We start from the raw sequence: 16,823 nt of genomic DNA, 5'->3' as shown, positions 1-16,823 counted from the left end.
CTCAGAAATAGCTCCCGGCAGGCACGGGGGACCATATGGGACACCGGGATTCGAACCAACCATCTTTGGTCCTGGATTGGCTTCTTGCAAGGCAAACGCCGCTGTGCTATCTCTCCGGGCCCCTTAAATTATATTCTTTTTTTTTTTTTTTGGTTTTTGGGCTATACCTGGCGGTGCTCAGGTTACTCCTGGCTGTCTGCTCAGAAATAGCTCCTGGCAGGCACGGGGGACCATATGGGACACCGGGATTCGAACCAACTACCTTTGGTCCTGGATCGGCTGCTTGCAAGGCAAACACCGCTGTGCTATCTCTCTGGGCCCAAATTATATTCTTAATAAGCACATATGTGTGACCATAGGAAATGTACCAAATTCCTTCAATGCACAAGAAATGTTACACCTCTGGGAGGACATGTGACTCAAAAGTAAAGCATATGTCTTGTATGTGTGAGGCCAGGGTTTAATCCATGATGTGGCCAAAGAAGAAAATCAGTGTTACATCTCATTCAAACTTTGTGAATATTGTATTATCCCACACCCTGCCTTTAGCATTAGGAAGGTTTGCTATAGCATTGAGAAGAAAGTAAAAATTGATATATAAAGCATAGATCTTACTTATATTCATTTTAACATGAATACTGAGTAGCTTTCCTGCATTCAGCATATTAGGAGGAAATGCATAAAGGTTAAGGTTTTTCATTTTAGAAAAAGTCTTCAAAAATATGCTAGAAAAATGGTGTGTTTAAATTATCCTCCTAATGTATATATAGCTAATGTTAAACTTTATTTCTGATCATGTAACTCTGGGGTCTACACATTGTCTCAGGTTGATAGGTATATTCTACTCATTTCTGTGACATTGTCACTTTATTTTAAAAGAAGTAGTTCAATAATTATAAGAACTAGAATTAAAAGCATTGTAGCTCTTGTAGCTTTCTAACAGAAAATTAGGTGGAAGGAATGTATTTCTCTTGTATTTGGCAACATGAACATTTTCCCTCCAGGTAACAGCTTTTCTGTTTTTCTAAAACAGATGAGGGAGCGTTGGTCAGAGCAGCCAAGCAGTTGAATTTTGTTTTCACTGGAAGGACACCTGACTCCGTGATTATAGATTCTGTAAGTTATTTCTCTTTATGATTTTTCTTTTCTCAAAACAATACATGTGCATAGCCTTGCAGTTAAACTTAAAAGGCTACCTCAAAATTCATAAGTAGAACTTCAATCCTCTAGTTCTTCTCTCCAAAAGTAACATCTTTCCATCCTTTTAAGCCATTTCTTCAAGAAGCGTGTCTACATATTAGATTGTTGACAGCATGATAATGCAATATGTGAGGATTATTCAACTCAAACACCAAATGACTTAAACTGTTATGTTAAAATAATGATTTAATTTATCTTCCATATAGGAAGTGTTATTTAAGAGAATGGTGCCCCTTGCCTATGGAATATGAAAGACTATGATATGTTATGGCTTTTACAAGACTTAATCATCATAAGTCTACTTTCTTTCCTCGAGGCAACAAAGAACAATACATGGGTTATAAAAATTGAAACAAAGGCATTGCAGCCATTGCAGGCAATCATTTTTTTTTTTAATTTGGGCCACATCTGACTGTACTCAGGGAACACTACTGGCTGTGCTTGGGTAACCAGATTGACTTTGTAAAGCAAGCACCCTGCCCACTGTACTATCTCTCCAGCCCCAACTTATTGTTTAAGACAATGATTTATTGGTTTTCTTGATCTCATTAAAAGGCATATACTAATTAATCCAGCATTTCAAAGATGTTTCTGTTCACCAGGGCAAAGAGGTAGCTGAGAGATCTGGGGCCTATGCCCAGTGTACTCAATGTTCCACCTTTGACTCCCAATACAGGCTGATTCCTGGAATACTGCAAAGTGTGATACTGGTGTCCCTCAGTAAGACCAGGCCTAAGAAGTATATCATAGTATCTGACCACTTAGCAAGTGTCACCTAGAATAGCTTCGAGTCTCCAAGAACTGATAGGGAGTCCATCAAGTTAATGTTTATGTTACTGGATTAATAAACAGTATAAATGTGTATGCTAACCAATAAACCACAGCTACACAGTTTCAGTGATAGAGCAGAAAATACCACACGTGAGTCCTCTGGCAAACCCCTTTGATTTAGCAGAGGTCTCAAACTCATGGCCCACGGGGCCGTTTGCAGCCCTCCATAAACATTTTGTGGCCCCGCCCTAGAGGAATCTTTTTTTGTTTTGTTTTAGTTGTTTGGGTCGCACCCCCCAATGTTCAAGGCTTACTACTGACTTTGCACTCAAAGATCACCCCGACTTTGCCCCCTGCGGCCCCCAGATAAATTGAGTTTGAAACCCCTGATTTAAAGAAAGATCTCACTGGTCCCTCATTCCCATCAATAAACTCAGCTGCAAAGTTCCATAGGTCAACAGGAAGTTTGACTTTGAATTTTCTTTCCTTTTTTCTTTTTTTAAAGGAAATTTATTTAAAGTAAGAATACATAGTCACAATAGGCAACATGATAAATTTGTAAAGACCAGAAATACTAGACTGGCCACATAAAAAGAATTTTCTTTCCTTCAAATTGCCCTTCTCTATTTGAGGGAGAAAACATATATCCATGCTATAGCCATCTTTGCATGGCTGCTAATCTTTGGAATTATTTTGGTTTAGTAGGATCAACTTGGAAGTATTGCCTAGGAGGGTTTTGTCAGTAGAGAGCAAATCTCCCTCTCTCTAAAGCCATCAATCACCTCTGTACCTTTCAGGCTTCTCTTGTGGGATTCCTAAGAGGGAGCACTCTTCCTATTGCCGTTTGAAGGAGCCTGACTTTCAAATTTTTGGTAGCGCAATGGTTTGAAGGCATTGCCATTCACCATTTAATATGAATATATTAGTGATGCCATACCCCTGTTGGGTCAGCCCTCTTTTATGTGCTGTTTCTGGAGCAGAACCTCTGGCCTCCTGTCCTTGAGCAGGAGGGACAAGGATATGTACTGCTTCTCAAGTAGGTCTGAATCATCCAGTTCTGTTTCAGGCCTGACCCTTGCCCCATAGTTCTTTAGTTTCTGGTACTTCCTTTCTCACTTATAAGCATGATATGTATAAAATTAATTGCTCTCAGCTTTTCTACATGTTGACTGTAACTTTTGACTTTCTTAGATCTACTTAGTGGAATCTTATTATTGATCTATTTTCTTGCTTCCAATTTTTGGATGTGATGTCTCTGCTCAGTTACTACAACCCTCCCTCTTTAGCATTTAATATAGTTTTAGTAGGATTTTTAGGAAGGCTGAAAATTAAATCTGTATTCCATCTTATTATGACTTAGTAAGTTCATTAAGAATGATATTTCCAGAGTTATTTATGTTTTAAAAATATTATTAAAACTTTATGCTACTGTTCATTTCCAATAAGCCAGGCCTTTCAATTTGCTGTGATCATTTCTTCCTTTCTGTCATAGCTAGGACAGGAAGAACACTATGAACTGCTCAATGTCCTGGAGTTCACGAGGTAAGACATCTGTTCCATTATTTTTGTGTAGGAGATAGTTTTCTATTCATTTTTATTACTTTCCCTTTTAAAGACCTATTAAGTATGCTTTGTTTTTATTTAATGGAATTTATTTAAACAAAAATTTTAATTCTTATCTTTGCTTTTTTTTTTTGTTTGTTTGTTTGTTTTTGGGCCACACCCGGCATTGCTCAGGGGTTACTTCTGACTGTCTGCTCAGAAATAGCTCCTGGCAGGCACGGGGACCATATGGGACACCGAGATTCGAATCAACCACCTTTGGTCCTGGATCTGCTGCTTGCAAGGCAAATGATGCTGTGCTATCTCTCCGGGCCCTTCATCTTTGCTTTTAATCTATAGTCTTCAATCATCATATCTACAGATATTATAAACAGTTTTCTTCAAAGTATAACAAAATATAATTCCCAGAGTCAGTGTGATGATAATTTTAAAGGTAGATGTCTGTATCACAACTGTAGATGCTTGAAGCATTCTCTCCCCATCCCCATTTCTAAAAAAATGCTCAGTCATGCTTGGCTCTCCATAAACTCTATCCAGGGGAAGTACTATGTCACTTTTTTCCTGTTAAGTATTATTTTCAGTATCTTTCCTAGTGCAGTGAAAGATGTTGTATGCATGAATAATAGATTTTTACTTAACTGTACCACTAAAACTATTAAAATATTTCTATCCATTAGCTACCTTCATCATGTAAATTCAGTTTTCCACATAGCAATGATTTTTCTATTAGTCACTGAAAAATAAGAACTATGAAAGCCTAAATGTGTTTGTACAGTAGTAGGGTTTGTTTATATGTGTGATGAGGAATATATTTAAAAATTGATTAGCATTGTTTTAATAATAGCTAGAGCATATGATTTATCTTAAAAGATACCAAGTGGGTAATTTTATTTTCTTAACTCTGAAGATATTGACCGATAACTCATCTATCATGATGGATATTTATACTCATGGATCTCTAGGAGTTGTTTAGTAAAATGTTTCTTAGGACCTGGTGACTTAACAAATGTTGCTTTCAAAGTTATTCAGCCAGACCCCCAGGGAAAGGGATATGTGTTCGTGTTGAAAGATAAAGCTCATACTCTGATCACATTTATTTTTTTCACTGTGAGTATTAAAATGTGTGCAGCCTGCAAGACATCTAGAGGCATATTTCTCAGTAGGATGACACATAAGACACATAACGGAACCTCTTTCTTTCAGTGCTCGCAAAAGAATGTCTGTGATTGTACGCACTCCATCTGGAAAGCTACGACTTTACTGCAAAGGAGCTGTAAGCTTTTATTTTTGTCTTTTACCATTTTGACTTACAGTGGTTTCTAATGTGTATGTTAAGCATTCTCCATTGGAAATGTAACACAGATGTTTAGCATGCAGTTGCTGACATCTACTTCTGTTGCTATTTTATAGTAATAGTGTATAGTTCCTGCTGGTGAAATGTGGGATTCCTTCTGGGTAAATCTGATCCATTGAAAAGGTTTTCCTCAGTTATTTATATAATTCAATTCCTTTTGTATATAATGCTTAAGGTTTATGTTACAATAATTGGTTAGAGGAAAATGAAATTTGTAAAATGAAATGCAGTTTTTCAATTGTATTAGAAATGTGATCTAATACTAGCTCGAATCTTAATTTTTAAATGACCATAGAAGTGGAGGGGAAATAGACCACATCACTGCAGGATTTCTTCATGTAGTGACTACTATTTGTCTTGCTTTGTATTTGCCATTATACATTTCTATGTGTTGGTTAGCCTTACAATAGTTAAAATTGACAAAAATAGTAATATTTATTGAAACGTCAGTTTACTGCCAAAGTCTTTGTTGCCCCTAAAATTAATAATTAGTATTTTGATTCAAATTAACCTTTTTTTGTTTTGTTTTGAGCCATACCTGGTGACATTCAGGGGTTAATCCTGGCTATGTGCTCAGAAATCACTCCTGGCTTGGGGAATCATATGGGACACTGGGGGATTGAAACGTGGTCTATCCTAGGTTAGCACGAGCAAGGCAAATGCCCTACCACTTGCGCCACTGCTCTGGCCCTGAAATGATCCTTTCTAAGGTTCTAGCCTATTTGAACTAACAAAATAACTTTTCAGTTTTTTGCTGTCTAAATGTGTACTCCAGTTTTAAATATAATCCACAATATTGCAGAATCCCATTTGAAAGCTGAACTTACTAAAATATTCAAGATCGTTTAAATTTATACTGGAAATGTGTTTTCAGTTTTAGAACATCGAGATGCAATTTTTGTCTTATTGTTTTTATTTTTTTAATAATTTTTTATTTAAGGCAATTTTTGAATGCTTTAGTTTTAAAGCACATTGGTAGCATGACTTCATTATGTCTCGTGAATTTAAATTTTGAATTTCATTGGTTATGAATTCAAACATCTAACATACACATTTTAACAATTGGCCTTTGAACTTGATTTAGGAGGTTTGAAGAGAAAACCCAGATTTGTCTGGAGTTTAAAACTAGTCAAAGAAATACATAATAAAGAGAAGATTTGGATACAATGTTGTTAAATTATATTTTCCCCATCCCACTGATGATTCAACATTAAGTGAAGAAGAGTGCTCTTAAGAATAACACTTTTGAAATCATCAAAATGTGTCCAGTTCCTATGTCCAATTCAGAGCTTTCCTTTCTTAATTTTGAGTGATATTCTCCTAGAAACTAGGGAATACATAGAAGAGATTAAACCACAAAATAAAGACATTAACTCCCCTTTTTAAATAATCTTAAAGATGTTCACATGTATTGTGAACATATAACTTAAGGTGTACATGCATGCTCTCATACATTTTCAATTTATAAATACCTATGAATTGTGGTTCAATTGTAAAATAACAAAAATATAAACAACAAAATTAGTTTAATAATTACTTGTAGTTTGGGGAGGGTAATAGCGGAACGTGAGATTAGAAATTTATGGCATGTGGGTGATGAATGAAAAGATGGTAGTATTTGATGGTAGTAGTTTCTATTTGACAGACTGAATATATCAAGTGATACCACTTACCAAAATAGAGGGTGGAGAGCTACATTTAGATCATGATATAGAGATGCCTGGATTGTTCACGGGGAAAGAAATCTAGGGAGCAGATACAGATTTTGAAGTTAATAGGTATAACTGGAAACTAATAACAGGGAGTAGATTAGTTTTGAGGAAGATTACCTAGGAAGACATTATTACAAGACAAAAGGACTAACAGTAAAAAGTAGACAATCTAGGAAGGGGAATGCATTTGAAACAGAGTCTAAGGACCCTGTTGATTCTGTGGAAGAGTGAATTTTCCATCGTGATAGGTGTAACTTAAAAACTTTGGTAATTGGGATGGTCTGGTTGTACAGTGGATAGGACATTTTTCTTCTTATACAGCCAGCCTGAATTTAATTCACCATATTCTCTATGGTGCCCAGAGCTCATCAGGAGTAATTCCTGAGTGCAGAACTAGGATTAAGCCCTGAGCACTGCTAGGTGTGGCCCCCCAAAAAATAAAAGAATTTTAGTAACTTGTATGCCTTCCAGCCAAGGCAATGTCCTATGTTGACATTATTACAGTATCAAGCAATGATAACTATATAGCATGTATAGTATTAATCACAAGCAAAATAAACATTTCTGTGCATTAGCATGGAGTTAGGAAATCAAATTTGGTACATTAAATAAGTCTTAAACTGAGGAGGTTGAGAGGCAGGAAGCAGTGAATTGAGTTTGGTTTCTATGGGACAAGTGCAGGTGGGAGATAGCCTCACATCTTTGAAATGTAGAGTGGTGAGTTTTCTATTCATGAAAAGAACTTGACATGAAAAGAACTCATGACAGCTTGTAGTAGGAGTTAAATAAAACCACTGTTGAGAGCCATGAAAAAGGAGCTCAAGCCACATAAATAAATGGAGAGTGTAAATTCATTTCAGATTAATCTTTTGACAGACCAGTCCAAGGAAAGATGTTCAGAGCTGAATATGGTACAGATGTTTCAGTTACTTTAATAAAACAAAAATGGGGCTGTGGGATGGAGGAGATGTATAATATAAAGCAGAAACCATAAAGTATATCTATGAATTAGTTAATGTTTATTGGAGAATGTAGTGAACTTTAGATGAGACATTGTTGAAGAGCTGGGGTAAAATTAGTGATTTGAAGATAGTGTTGAATAGTTTGTTCATGTAAAATAATGTTTATTTGACATCTAGTTGATGGGCAAGTATTGGCCTGAAGGTGTAGAAAGGTTGGAAACAACTGGTCAATGACCTGGTTTATAATTGTTGGTCTGTGGACCTGACTATAGGACAGGTGTCAGTCTGCGGATATAGCATAGTTGAAAAGCTCTGATCTGGAATAGGCACTTTTTCACATTTACAGTGATTTTTCTGAAATGAAAATAACTTCCTTGTCAGTATTTTTTTTTTTTTTTGGTTTTTGGTTTTTGGGCCACACCCAATGACGCTCAGGGGTTACTCCTGGCTATGTGCTTAGAAATTGCTCCTTGCGGGGCCGGCGAGGTGGCGTTAGAGGTAAGGTGTCTTCCTTGCAAGCGCTAGCCAAGAAAGGACTGTGGTTCGATCCCCCAGTGTCCCACATGGCCTCCCCAAGCCAAGGGCACTTTCTGAGCACTTAGCCAGGAGTAACCCCTGAGCATCAAATGGGTGTGGCCCAAATAACCAAAAAAGAAAGAAAGAAAGAGAGAGAGAGAGAGAGAGAGAGAGAGAGAGAGAGAGAGAGAGAGAGAGAGAGATAATGCAAACTTTATACTCAGGAAGGTTTTAAGGGACAAAGATGGACATTTTATATTAATCAAGGGGTATGTAGAGCAGGAAGAAATCACTCTCCTAAATATATATGCACCAAATGTGGGGGCCAGCAAAATATTTAATACAATTGTTGACAAATGTGAAAAATAATATCAATAACAACACAATAATTGTGGGGGACCTCAACACGGCTTTTTCAACACTGGATAGGTGAATCAGACTGAAACCCAACAAGAATATACTAGACCTGAGGAGAGAAATGGAAGAAAGAGGCCTAGTGGATATGTATAGGACACTCCATCCCCAGAAACCTGGATACACATTCTTTTCCAATGTACATGGGACATTCTCCAGGATAGACTACATGCTGGCACATAAAACATACCTCCATAATATCAAGAGGATAGAAAGTTTGCAGACTACCTTCGCTGACCATAAGGCTCTGAAATTATTTGTGAATTCCAAAGAGACACAGAAGAAAAACTTTTAACCCCTGGAAGTTAAACAGCCTCATACTGAATAACCAGTAGGTCCGAGATGAAATTAAGGAGGAAATCAAAAGGTTCCTGGAAACAAATGACAATAAAGACACAAACTATCAGAACTTATGGGACACAGCAAAAGCAGTACTGAGAGGAAAATTTATAGCTTTGCAAGCACACATCAGGAAGGAAGAAGGGGCTTACATGAGTAGCTTAATGACACAGCTAATAGAACTAGAAAGTGCTCAACAGAAGGACCCAAAAATAGGGAGACAGAAGGAAATAACAAAGCTGAGAGCAGAAATCAACAAAGTGGAAACGCAAAAAATAATCTGAAAGATCAACGAAAGCAGAAGTTGGTTCTTTGAAAAAATAAACAAGATTGATAGACCACTGGCAAAACTAAGAAAGAATGAGAGAGAAACTTGATAACTTGTATTAAGAATGAAAAAAGAGAGATCACTACTGATATGACAGAGATTCAAAGGTACTTTGAAAACTACGCCACTAAAAATGAGAACCTGGAATAAATGGATAAATTCTTGGACTCTTATAATCTTCCACAGTTGAAGGAAGAGGATGTAGCATATCTAAACACCCCCATCACTATTGATGAAATTAAAACGGTAATCAAATGTCTGCCCAAAAACAAAAGCCCAGGCCCAGATGGATTCACTAATGAATTCTTTCAAACTTTCCAAGAGGAACTACTACCAATCCTGGCAAGATTCTTTCATGAAATTGAACAAACAGAAACACTTCCAAATAGCTTTTATGAGGCCAACATCACCTTCATATCTAAACCAGCCAGAGATGCTAACAAAAAAGAAAATTAGACCAATATCGGTGATGAATGCAGATGCAAAGATTCTCAACAAAATCCTGGCAAATAGGATTCAATGCCTCATTAAGAAGATCATCCACTATGATCAAGTAGGTTTCATCACAGGAATGCAAGGTTGGTTTAACATCCGTAAATCTATCAATATAATACACAACATCAAGAACAAGAAAAATAAAAACCACATGATCATATCAATAGATGCAGAGAAAGCATTTGACAAGGTCCAACACCCATTCTTGATCAAAACTCAGCAAGATGGTTATGGAAGGAACCTTTCTCAATATAGTTAAGGCCATCTACCACAAGCCAGAGGCAAATATTGTCCTCAATGGAGAAAAACTGAAAGCCTTTCCTCTAAATTCTGGCACAAGACAAGCCTGTCCTCTCTCACCACTCGTGTTCAACATAGCACTGGAAGTACTCGTAATAGTGATTAAGCAAGAAAAAGATTTCAAGCGAATCTAGATAGGAAAGGAAGAAGTCAAGCTCTCACTGTTTGCAGATGACATGGTACTCTATTTAGAAAACCCTAAAGACTCTACCAAAAAGCTTCTAGAAACAATAGACTCATATAGCAAGGGGGCAGGCTACAAAATTAACACACAAATATCAATGGCCTTTCTATACACCAATAGTAATAAGGAAGAAATGGACATTAAGAAAACAACCCTATTCACAATAGTGCCACACAAACTCAAATATCTTGGAATCAACTTGACTAAAAATGTGAACGACCTATACAAAGAAAACTATAAAACTCTGCTCCAAGAAATGAGAGAGGACACACGGAAATGGAAACACATACCCTGCTCATGGATTGGCAGAATTAACATCATCAAAATGGCAATACTCACCGAGGCATTATACAGATTTAATGCGATCCCTCTAAAGATACCCATGACATTCTTCAAAGAACTGTATCAGGCACTTTTGAAATTCGTTTGGAACAATAAACACCCTAGAATAGCTAAAGCAATCATTGGGAAAAAGAATATGGGAGGAATTACTTTCCCCAACTTTAAACTTTACTACAAAGCAATAAGTTATCAAAACAGCATGGTATTGGAATAAAGAAAGGTCCTCAGATCAGTGGAATAGGCTTGAATACTCAGAAAATGTTCCCCAGACATACAATCACCTAATTTTTGATAAAGGAGCAAGAAATCCTAAATGGAGCAAAGAAAGCCTCTTCAACTAGTGGTGTTGGCACAACTGGCTAGCCACTTGCAAAAAATTGAACTTAGACCCCCAGCTAACATCATGTATGAAGGTAAAATCCAAAATGGATTAAAGACCTCGATATCAGTCCTGAAAACATAAGATATATAGAACAACACTTAGGCAAAACACTCCAGGATATTGAGACTACAGGCAGATTCAAGGACGAAACTGCACTCTCCAAGCAAGTGAAAGCAGAGATTAACAGATGGGAATATATTAAGCTGAGAAGCTTCTGCACCTCAAAGGAAATAGCGCCCAGGATACAAGAGCCCCCACTGAATGGGAGAAACTATTCACCCAATACCCATCAGACAAGGGGCTAATCTCCAAAATATACAAGGCACTGACAGAAATTTATAAGAAAATTAATCTAATCCCATCAAAATATGGGGAGAAGAAATGGATAGACACTTTGACAAAGAGGAAATACACATGGCCAAAAGACACATGAAAAAATGCTCCACATCACTAATCATCAGGGAGATGCAAATCAAAACAACGATGAGATACCATCTCACACCACAGAGAATGGCACACATCACAAAGAATGAGAATAAACAGTGTTGGCGGGGATGTGGAGAGAAGGAAACTCTTATCCACTGCTGGTGGGAATGCCATTTAGTTCAACCTTTATGGAAAGCAATATGGAGATTCTTCCAAAAACTGGAAATTGAGCTCCCATACGATCCAGCTAATACCACTCCTAGGAATATACCCTTGGAACACAAAAATACAATACAAAAACCCCTTCCTTACACCTATATTCATTGTAGCACTGTTTATCAAAGCAAGACTCTGGAAACAACCAAGATGCCCTTCAACAGACGAATGGATAAAGAAACTGTGGTACATATACACAATGGAATATTATGCAGCTGTCAGGAGAGATGAAGTCATGAAATTTTTCTATACATGGATGTACACGGAATCTATTATGCTAAGTGCAATAAATTAGAGAGAGATAAACGCAGAGTGGTCTCATTCATCTATGGTTTTTAGGAAAAATGAAAGACATTCTTGCAATAATAATTTTCAGACACAAAAGAGAAAAGATCTGGAAGTTCCAGCTCACCTCAGGAAGCTCACCACAAAGAGTGATGAGTTTAGTTATAGAAATAACTACATTTTGAACTGTCCTAATAATGAGAATGTATGAGGGAAATGGAAAGCCTGTCTAGAGTACAGGCGGGGGTCGGGTAGGGAGAAGGGAGATTTGGGACATTGCTGATGAGAATGTTGCACTGGTGATGGGTGGTGTTCTTTACATGACTGAAACCCAAACACAATCATGTATGTAATCAAGATTTTTAAATAAAATATAAAAAAGAAATAAATTTCAACTTAACTAAACATAATATAAAAAATTTAAAATTCTTCTACAAAACTTACATAACAGTGATGGAGTTAGAATTTCAACTGATAATGCTTTAGGGATCTGAAATAACTGAAAGTTCTAGATTAAGTGCCCTTCAATAAATTCTGTCACATGCAAAAAAAAAAAAAAAAAGGTCACATCTGAACGTTATCTTTAGCAGTTTACCACCACAATAGTGACAAAGTAGAGCTAATACTGAATGGCTCCTACTATCACAGAAAATGCTGGTGTCTCTTTATAGAGACATGTCTAATGTCTTTAGCAAACATTCTCATTCTCAGAGGACCCAGTCTTCCTGTAGCAGGTCAGGCTCCTCTTGTTGTTTAATCTGGCACCAAGTTTGGATTCCTTGAAGTTAATTGACTAATTTATAGCACAAATAGTAAGAGACCAGTGTAAGTCGAAGTGCTTAAACAAACCATTCTGTAAGGCTTCTTTGAGATCCACTTGCATCTTTTTTTGTACAGTCCTTCTTTATATGGCAGTGTTGCACCATGTTGTATTCTATGCAAGGGTAACTTTGGGATTATCCAGAGTTTTAATCATGTAGTATATATTTTTGTATCCTTGCCTTGGGCAAAGCACCTAAGTGAAGACAGAACAACACTGGAATTCATTCTAAAAGAGAAACTAGAAAATTAATGTTTTAAAAGTGAAAAACCACCTAAGATGAATTTTGGTTCATAAGTTCTTTTGTCACGTAACTGTAATGGGAGTAGGGTGATGTAGCCTGTCTTTCCAACTGCTTCTCTTTACCATAATTTTCTACTCTGATCTCAAGTAGAGGATCCCAGATTATTAATTCCAGTTTAAATTTTTTGTGGGTATGTGGTTTGATCCTGGGGGTGTGGACAGGGTTCATATGCTTTCTTTCTTTCTTTCTTTCTTTCTTTCTTTCTTTCTTTCTTTCTTTCTTTCTTTCTTTCTTTCTTTCTTTCTTTCTTTCTTTCTTTCTTTCTTTCTTTCTTTCTTTCTTTCTTTCTTTCTTTCTTCTTTCCTTTTTTTTTTTTGTTTCTTGGACCACACCCATTTGATGCTCAGGGGTTACTCTTGGCTATGTGCTCAGAAATCACCCCTGGCTTGGGGAACCATATGGGATGCTGAGGGATCAAACCGGATCCATCCTAGGCTAGTGCTTGCAAGGCAGAGCTTTACCTCTAGCGCCACCTCTCTGGCCCCAATACATTTTTTTTCTTCTGGGAGGTAACCTTTTTGGGTTCCTATTGATGTACCAATTGCTTAACATCGCCCTCGGTAGAGAAAATTGTTACTTAAAATGCAAAAATATTGATTTGCCTATTTCAAAAAGCATTATGTAGGGTGGCAACAGTGTTCCCTGATGCCTGGGTTCAATTCCCTGACCAAGCACTGCTAAGAGTGACCCATGGGGCATAGAGCATGGAGAAGTTCCTGAGCCTTGCTAGCTGTAACTCAAAACTCAAAAATAATTAATGAAAATAAATTAGTTTTTTAAAATAATTATAATTTTTATTTTAATCATAGTGGCTTACATATCATTGACAATAATATTTTAGGTACATATTAACATAAAATCAGGGGAATTCCCATCACCAAATTGCCCTTTCTCCATCTCCGTTCCCGTCCTACCTCCCATATCCTCCTCCCTCACCCCTGGGGCTGCCAGAATAAGTGGTCCCCTCTGTGCCTAGCTTACTATTTAGTGGTCCTACCCCTGTTTGGTTTTGGTGCCTGCCTTATTTCTCGCTCTAATTGGGAGGCAGGACTAGATAGTTCAAGTTATGTGGTTTTGTTTGAAGAAGAGAAAAGTAATAAACTGGGGAAAAAAATCAAATACGCCAACAATGGGCGGAGTTCTTCTGGAGGCTCTCATCCTAGGTTGGAGAGACGAAGGGGAAAAAAGAAGGTGAAACACCACAACAGTACAAAAAGAGGTGTCAAATAAAATGTCCAGTGAGCACTCCAACAATAAAGATAAGCACCACATAAAAGCCATGGTCTTGAGATGAAAAAAAAAAAGAAAACATGGCAGAGCACCTAAAAGAAGAAAAGAAGAAAAAATAAATATAAATGGAGACAACAATTTCAATATCCACACCAAAACAAAGAGATCGACAAAGACTAGATAAATAAGAAAAATTGTTTTGTGCTTTTTGCCTTTTTTTCTTTGTTTCTTCCCTCCTGCACAGGCACAGTAAATATTGGGGTCATTCGGAAAGGAATTCCCTTGGCCTAAGAGATACAGGGTTTCTCCACCCTTTAAGTATATTGTCATGGTATTAACTATAGACTCCTTTCAGGATCATTTACTCTCCCCTTGGTGCTTTTGTGGTGTATGGAAGACTTCTGCTCCGTCCTGGGTGATAAAATTAGACCTCTGTTACTAGAGATCTCGGTATCTGCACAGGTCAGGGAGTGAAGCTTATGATGAAGTCTTTTGCTGCAGATGCCAGCGCCTCTAAGCAGGTTCTTCATGGAGTCCGGGAAACCTTCACGGGGAGAGAGTGGGAACACGAAATGGCGGAAAGACGGAACAATATTGTAGAAATGAATTACCACACACAATGCATGGGGACTTGCATCTAGAAAGATGAAGACAAATTTATTTTTTGAGCTGGGTAACTTTTAAGGGGTAAGCTCTGGAATGCGGGGTGTAATTTTGGAGATCAAAGAAAGTGGGAGATGGTCAGGGAAACAGAATGAAAGGCCATGGCTAAAATCTGCATATTAAAGAACCAATACTGAAGGTGAAAAGAAGTTTCTGTTGTGGGTTAGCTTTGTTTTGGGTAAGCAGGAGAAACCAGGTAATTTTCAGGGAAGTGGGAAGAGAGAGAAATGTTTTAGAGTTTTGGGGAAAACTGAAAATTGCTTTACTCCTGAGCTAAGTTTTGGGAAAAAACATGATCTTGGCGCCAAGGTAGCAGAGATCACAGAGAACTGGTCAGTGGGAGACTTTTGGCGGGATTTCATACTGTGCTTCTTTGTTAGAATTACTGAGGCCTGATTTCTAATAATGGTCAAAAATAAAGAGAGAGATAGTTACAGCCACGTTTTAGAATTATAGCCAAACAATCCACGCGAAAGGTCAACTGATTTGACTGCTCTAAGCGGGCCTTTTTGGCAAATAATTCTTTTTCAGGAGTGCAACACTTCTGATGTGTGCCCTTCCTGAGTGGGGTGTAACAGTCTTTCATTGTGATTCTAGAAGTTCTGTTCCCTCAGTGTCATTTTAATTCGTCTTTTGTGATTGGTGGTCTTGGTTTTAGCACTGATTCTAGGATGGGGCCTGGGATAGCGTCTTCCGTTATGTTTCCAGAAGACCCATTCCGTTGCAATTGTCTCAGACAGACCTCTGGAACTAGAGATCAGGTCGTAGCTCAAACCCTAGACTAGGGCGTTTTTTTATTGGTCCCAGTAGAAATACAGTCCGGTCATGGTTTTACCAGCCAGTTATCTGTAAATCATGATCTTGGCATTTGGACAGACCAAAGGGTGACAAGTCTTATGATTTTGTCTTATTGTTAGCTGGTGAGGTAGGATAACCTTCTTTTAGGTTTAGTTGTTCCCAGTTTCCTCGTTGTCAGGATATCATATTAAAGCTGGCACTTGTTGGTGTCCGGGCGGTATTAAGGATGTCCCAGATGGGATCTGTTTCCTGTGGCTGTTGTGAAGAACTGTGTCATTTCTGTGTCTGGGATCCAGGGTTCAAGGCTGAACGGTTGGTGTCTAATCACTTGGGGTCTAAGTTGGGACCACATGACATATTTTCTTTTTTTTTTTTTTTATTAATTATTTTTTTTATTATTTTAATTATGACAACAAAGATGCAAAGAAAGAGGACAGGGTAAAGTTACAGTGGAAGCCCAATCACCCATAAACAGGATTCTCAGTAGTTCCATCGATGATATCCCAGCCTTGAACTTTCAGCCAAAGAACATTCAGAAAAACAAAACTGAACCCATGTACAATACAATTACTTTGTCCCTCAAATCCCCAGTTGTAGTACATATTGTTTCTTAGCAGCACACCATATAATCTAAAGATATTAGACTTATGTAACTCTTTAAACATTGAGGGCAAAGTACATTTATCTAGTTCCATGCACATGCTTACTAGTTTAAGTTAACCTCAAAAGTTTTAATGGGTTGTTTTTCTTAAGGATTGGAGTCAAGAGACCATAGTAAAAAACGATATTAAAGTGGCATTTGTTTGCATAGGCCCACCAAAACATAAGGGACATGGAAAGACAAATTATGGTCTAAATACATGGAGACCCTACCCCTGAAGTTTCCTGGCACAGGACTGACTCTAGGCTCCAGGCAAACTAGTTTGTCCAATTCAAGTCATAGTCTGTAGTGGCAATACACCTCCATTCCTCACATAGTCTCTGTTGTTGGTATCATTCTTCTGTATTAAAGATCCTGGAGTCTGCATATCCCATATTGCAGTCAGGATGGTGCAGAGCATCCTCTCGTTTCACCTCACACTTAAGGGGCAATAGAGAGAACCATGTCCTGTAGAGCAGGTCATCGTTGTTGTCACGTCTTCTCAGTGTAAACGGAAGTGTTTTATTAGGAGGTCGATGTCACACCCTTGGTAGTGTCTTTCCTGGTAGAGGACTGCTT

The 16,823-nt window shown here is 37.7% G+C and overlaps 1 protein-coding gene across 1 annotated transcript in view; it reads left to right on the top strand.

Moving 5' to 3' along the window:
• ATP8A1 (ATPase phospholipid transporting 8A1) overlaps positions 1-16,823 on the top strand; it is a 267,076-nt gene that overhangs the window by 113,115 nt on the left and 137,138 nt on the right. The window contains 3 exon segments of the mRNA XM_049790104.1: positions 1,034-1,116; positions 3,464-3,513; positions 4,738-4,807. Of these exon segments, the coding sequence (XP_049646061.1) occupies positions 1,034-1,116; positions 3,464-3,513; positions 4,738-4,807 (203 nt within the window).

Source organism: Suncus etruscus, chromosome 16, assembly GCF_024139225.1.
Source record: "Suncus etruscus isolate mSunEtr1 chromosome 16, mSunEtr1.pri.cur, whole genome shotgun sequence".
Taxonomy (NCBI): domain Eukaryota; kingdom Metazoa; phylum Chordata; class Mammalia; order Eulipotyphla; family Soricidae; genus Suncus; species Suncus etruscus.
This window is presented reverse-complemented; position numbering and strand designations above follow the sequence as displayed.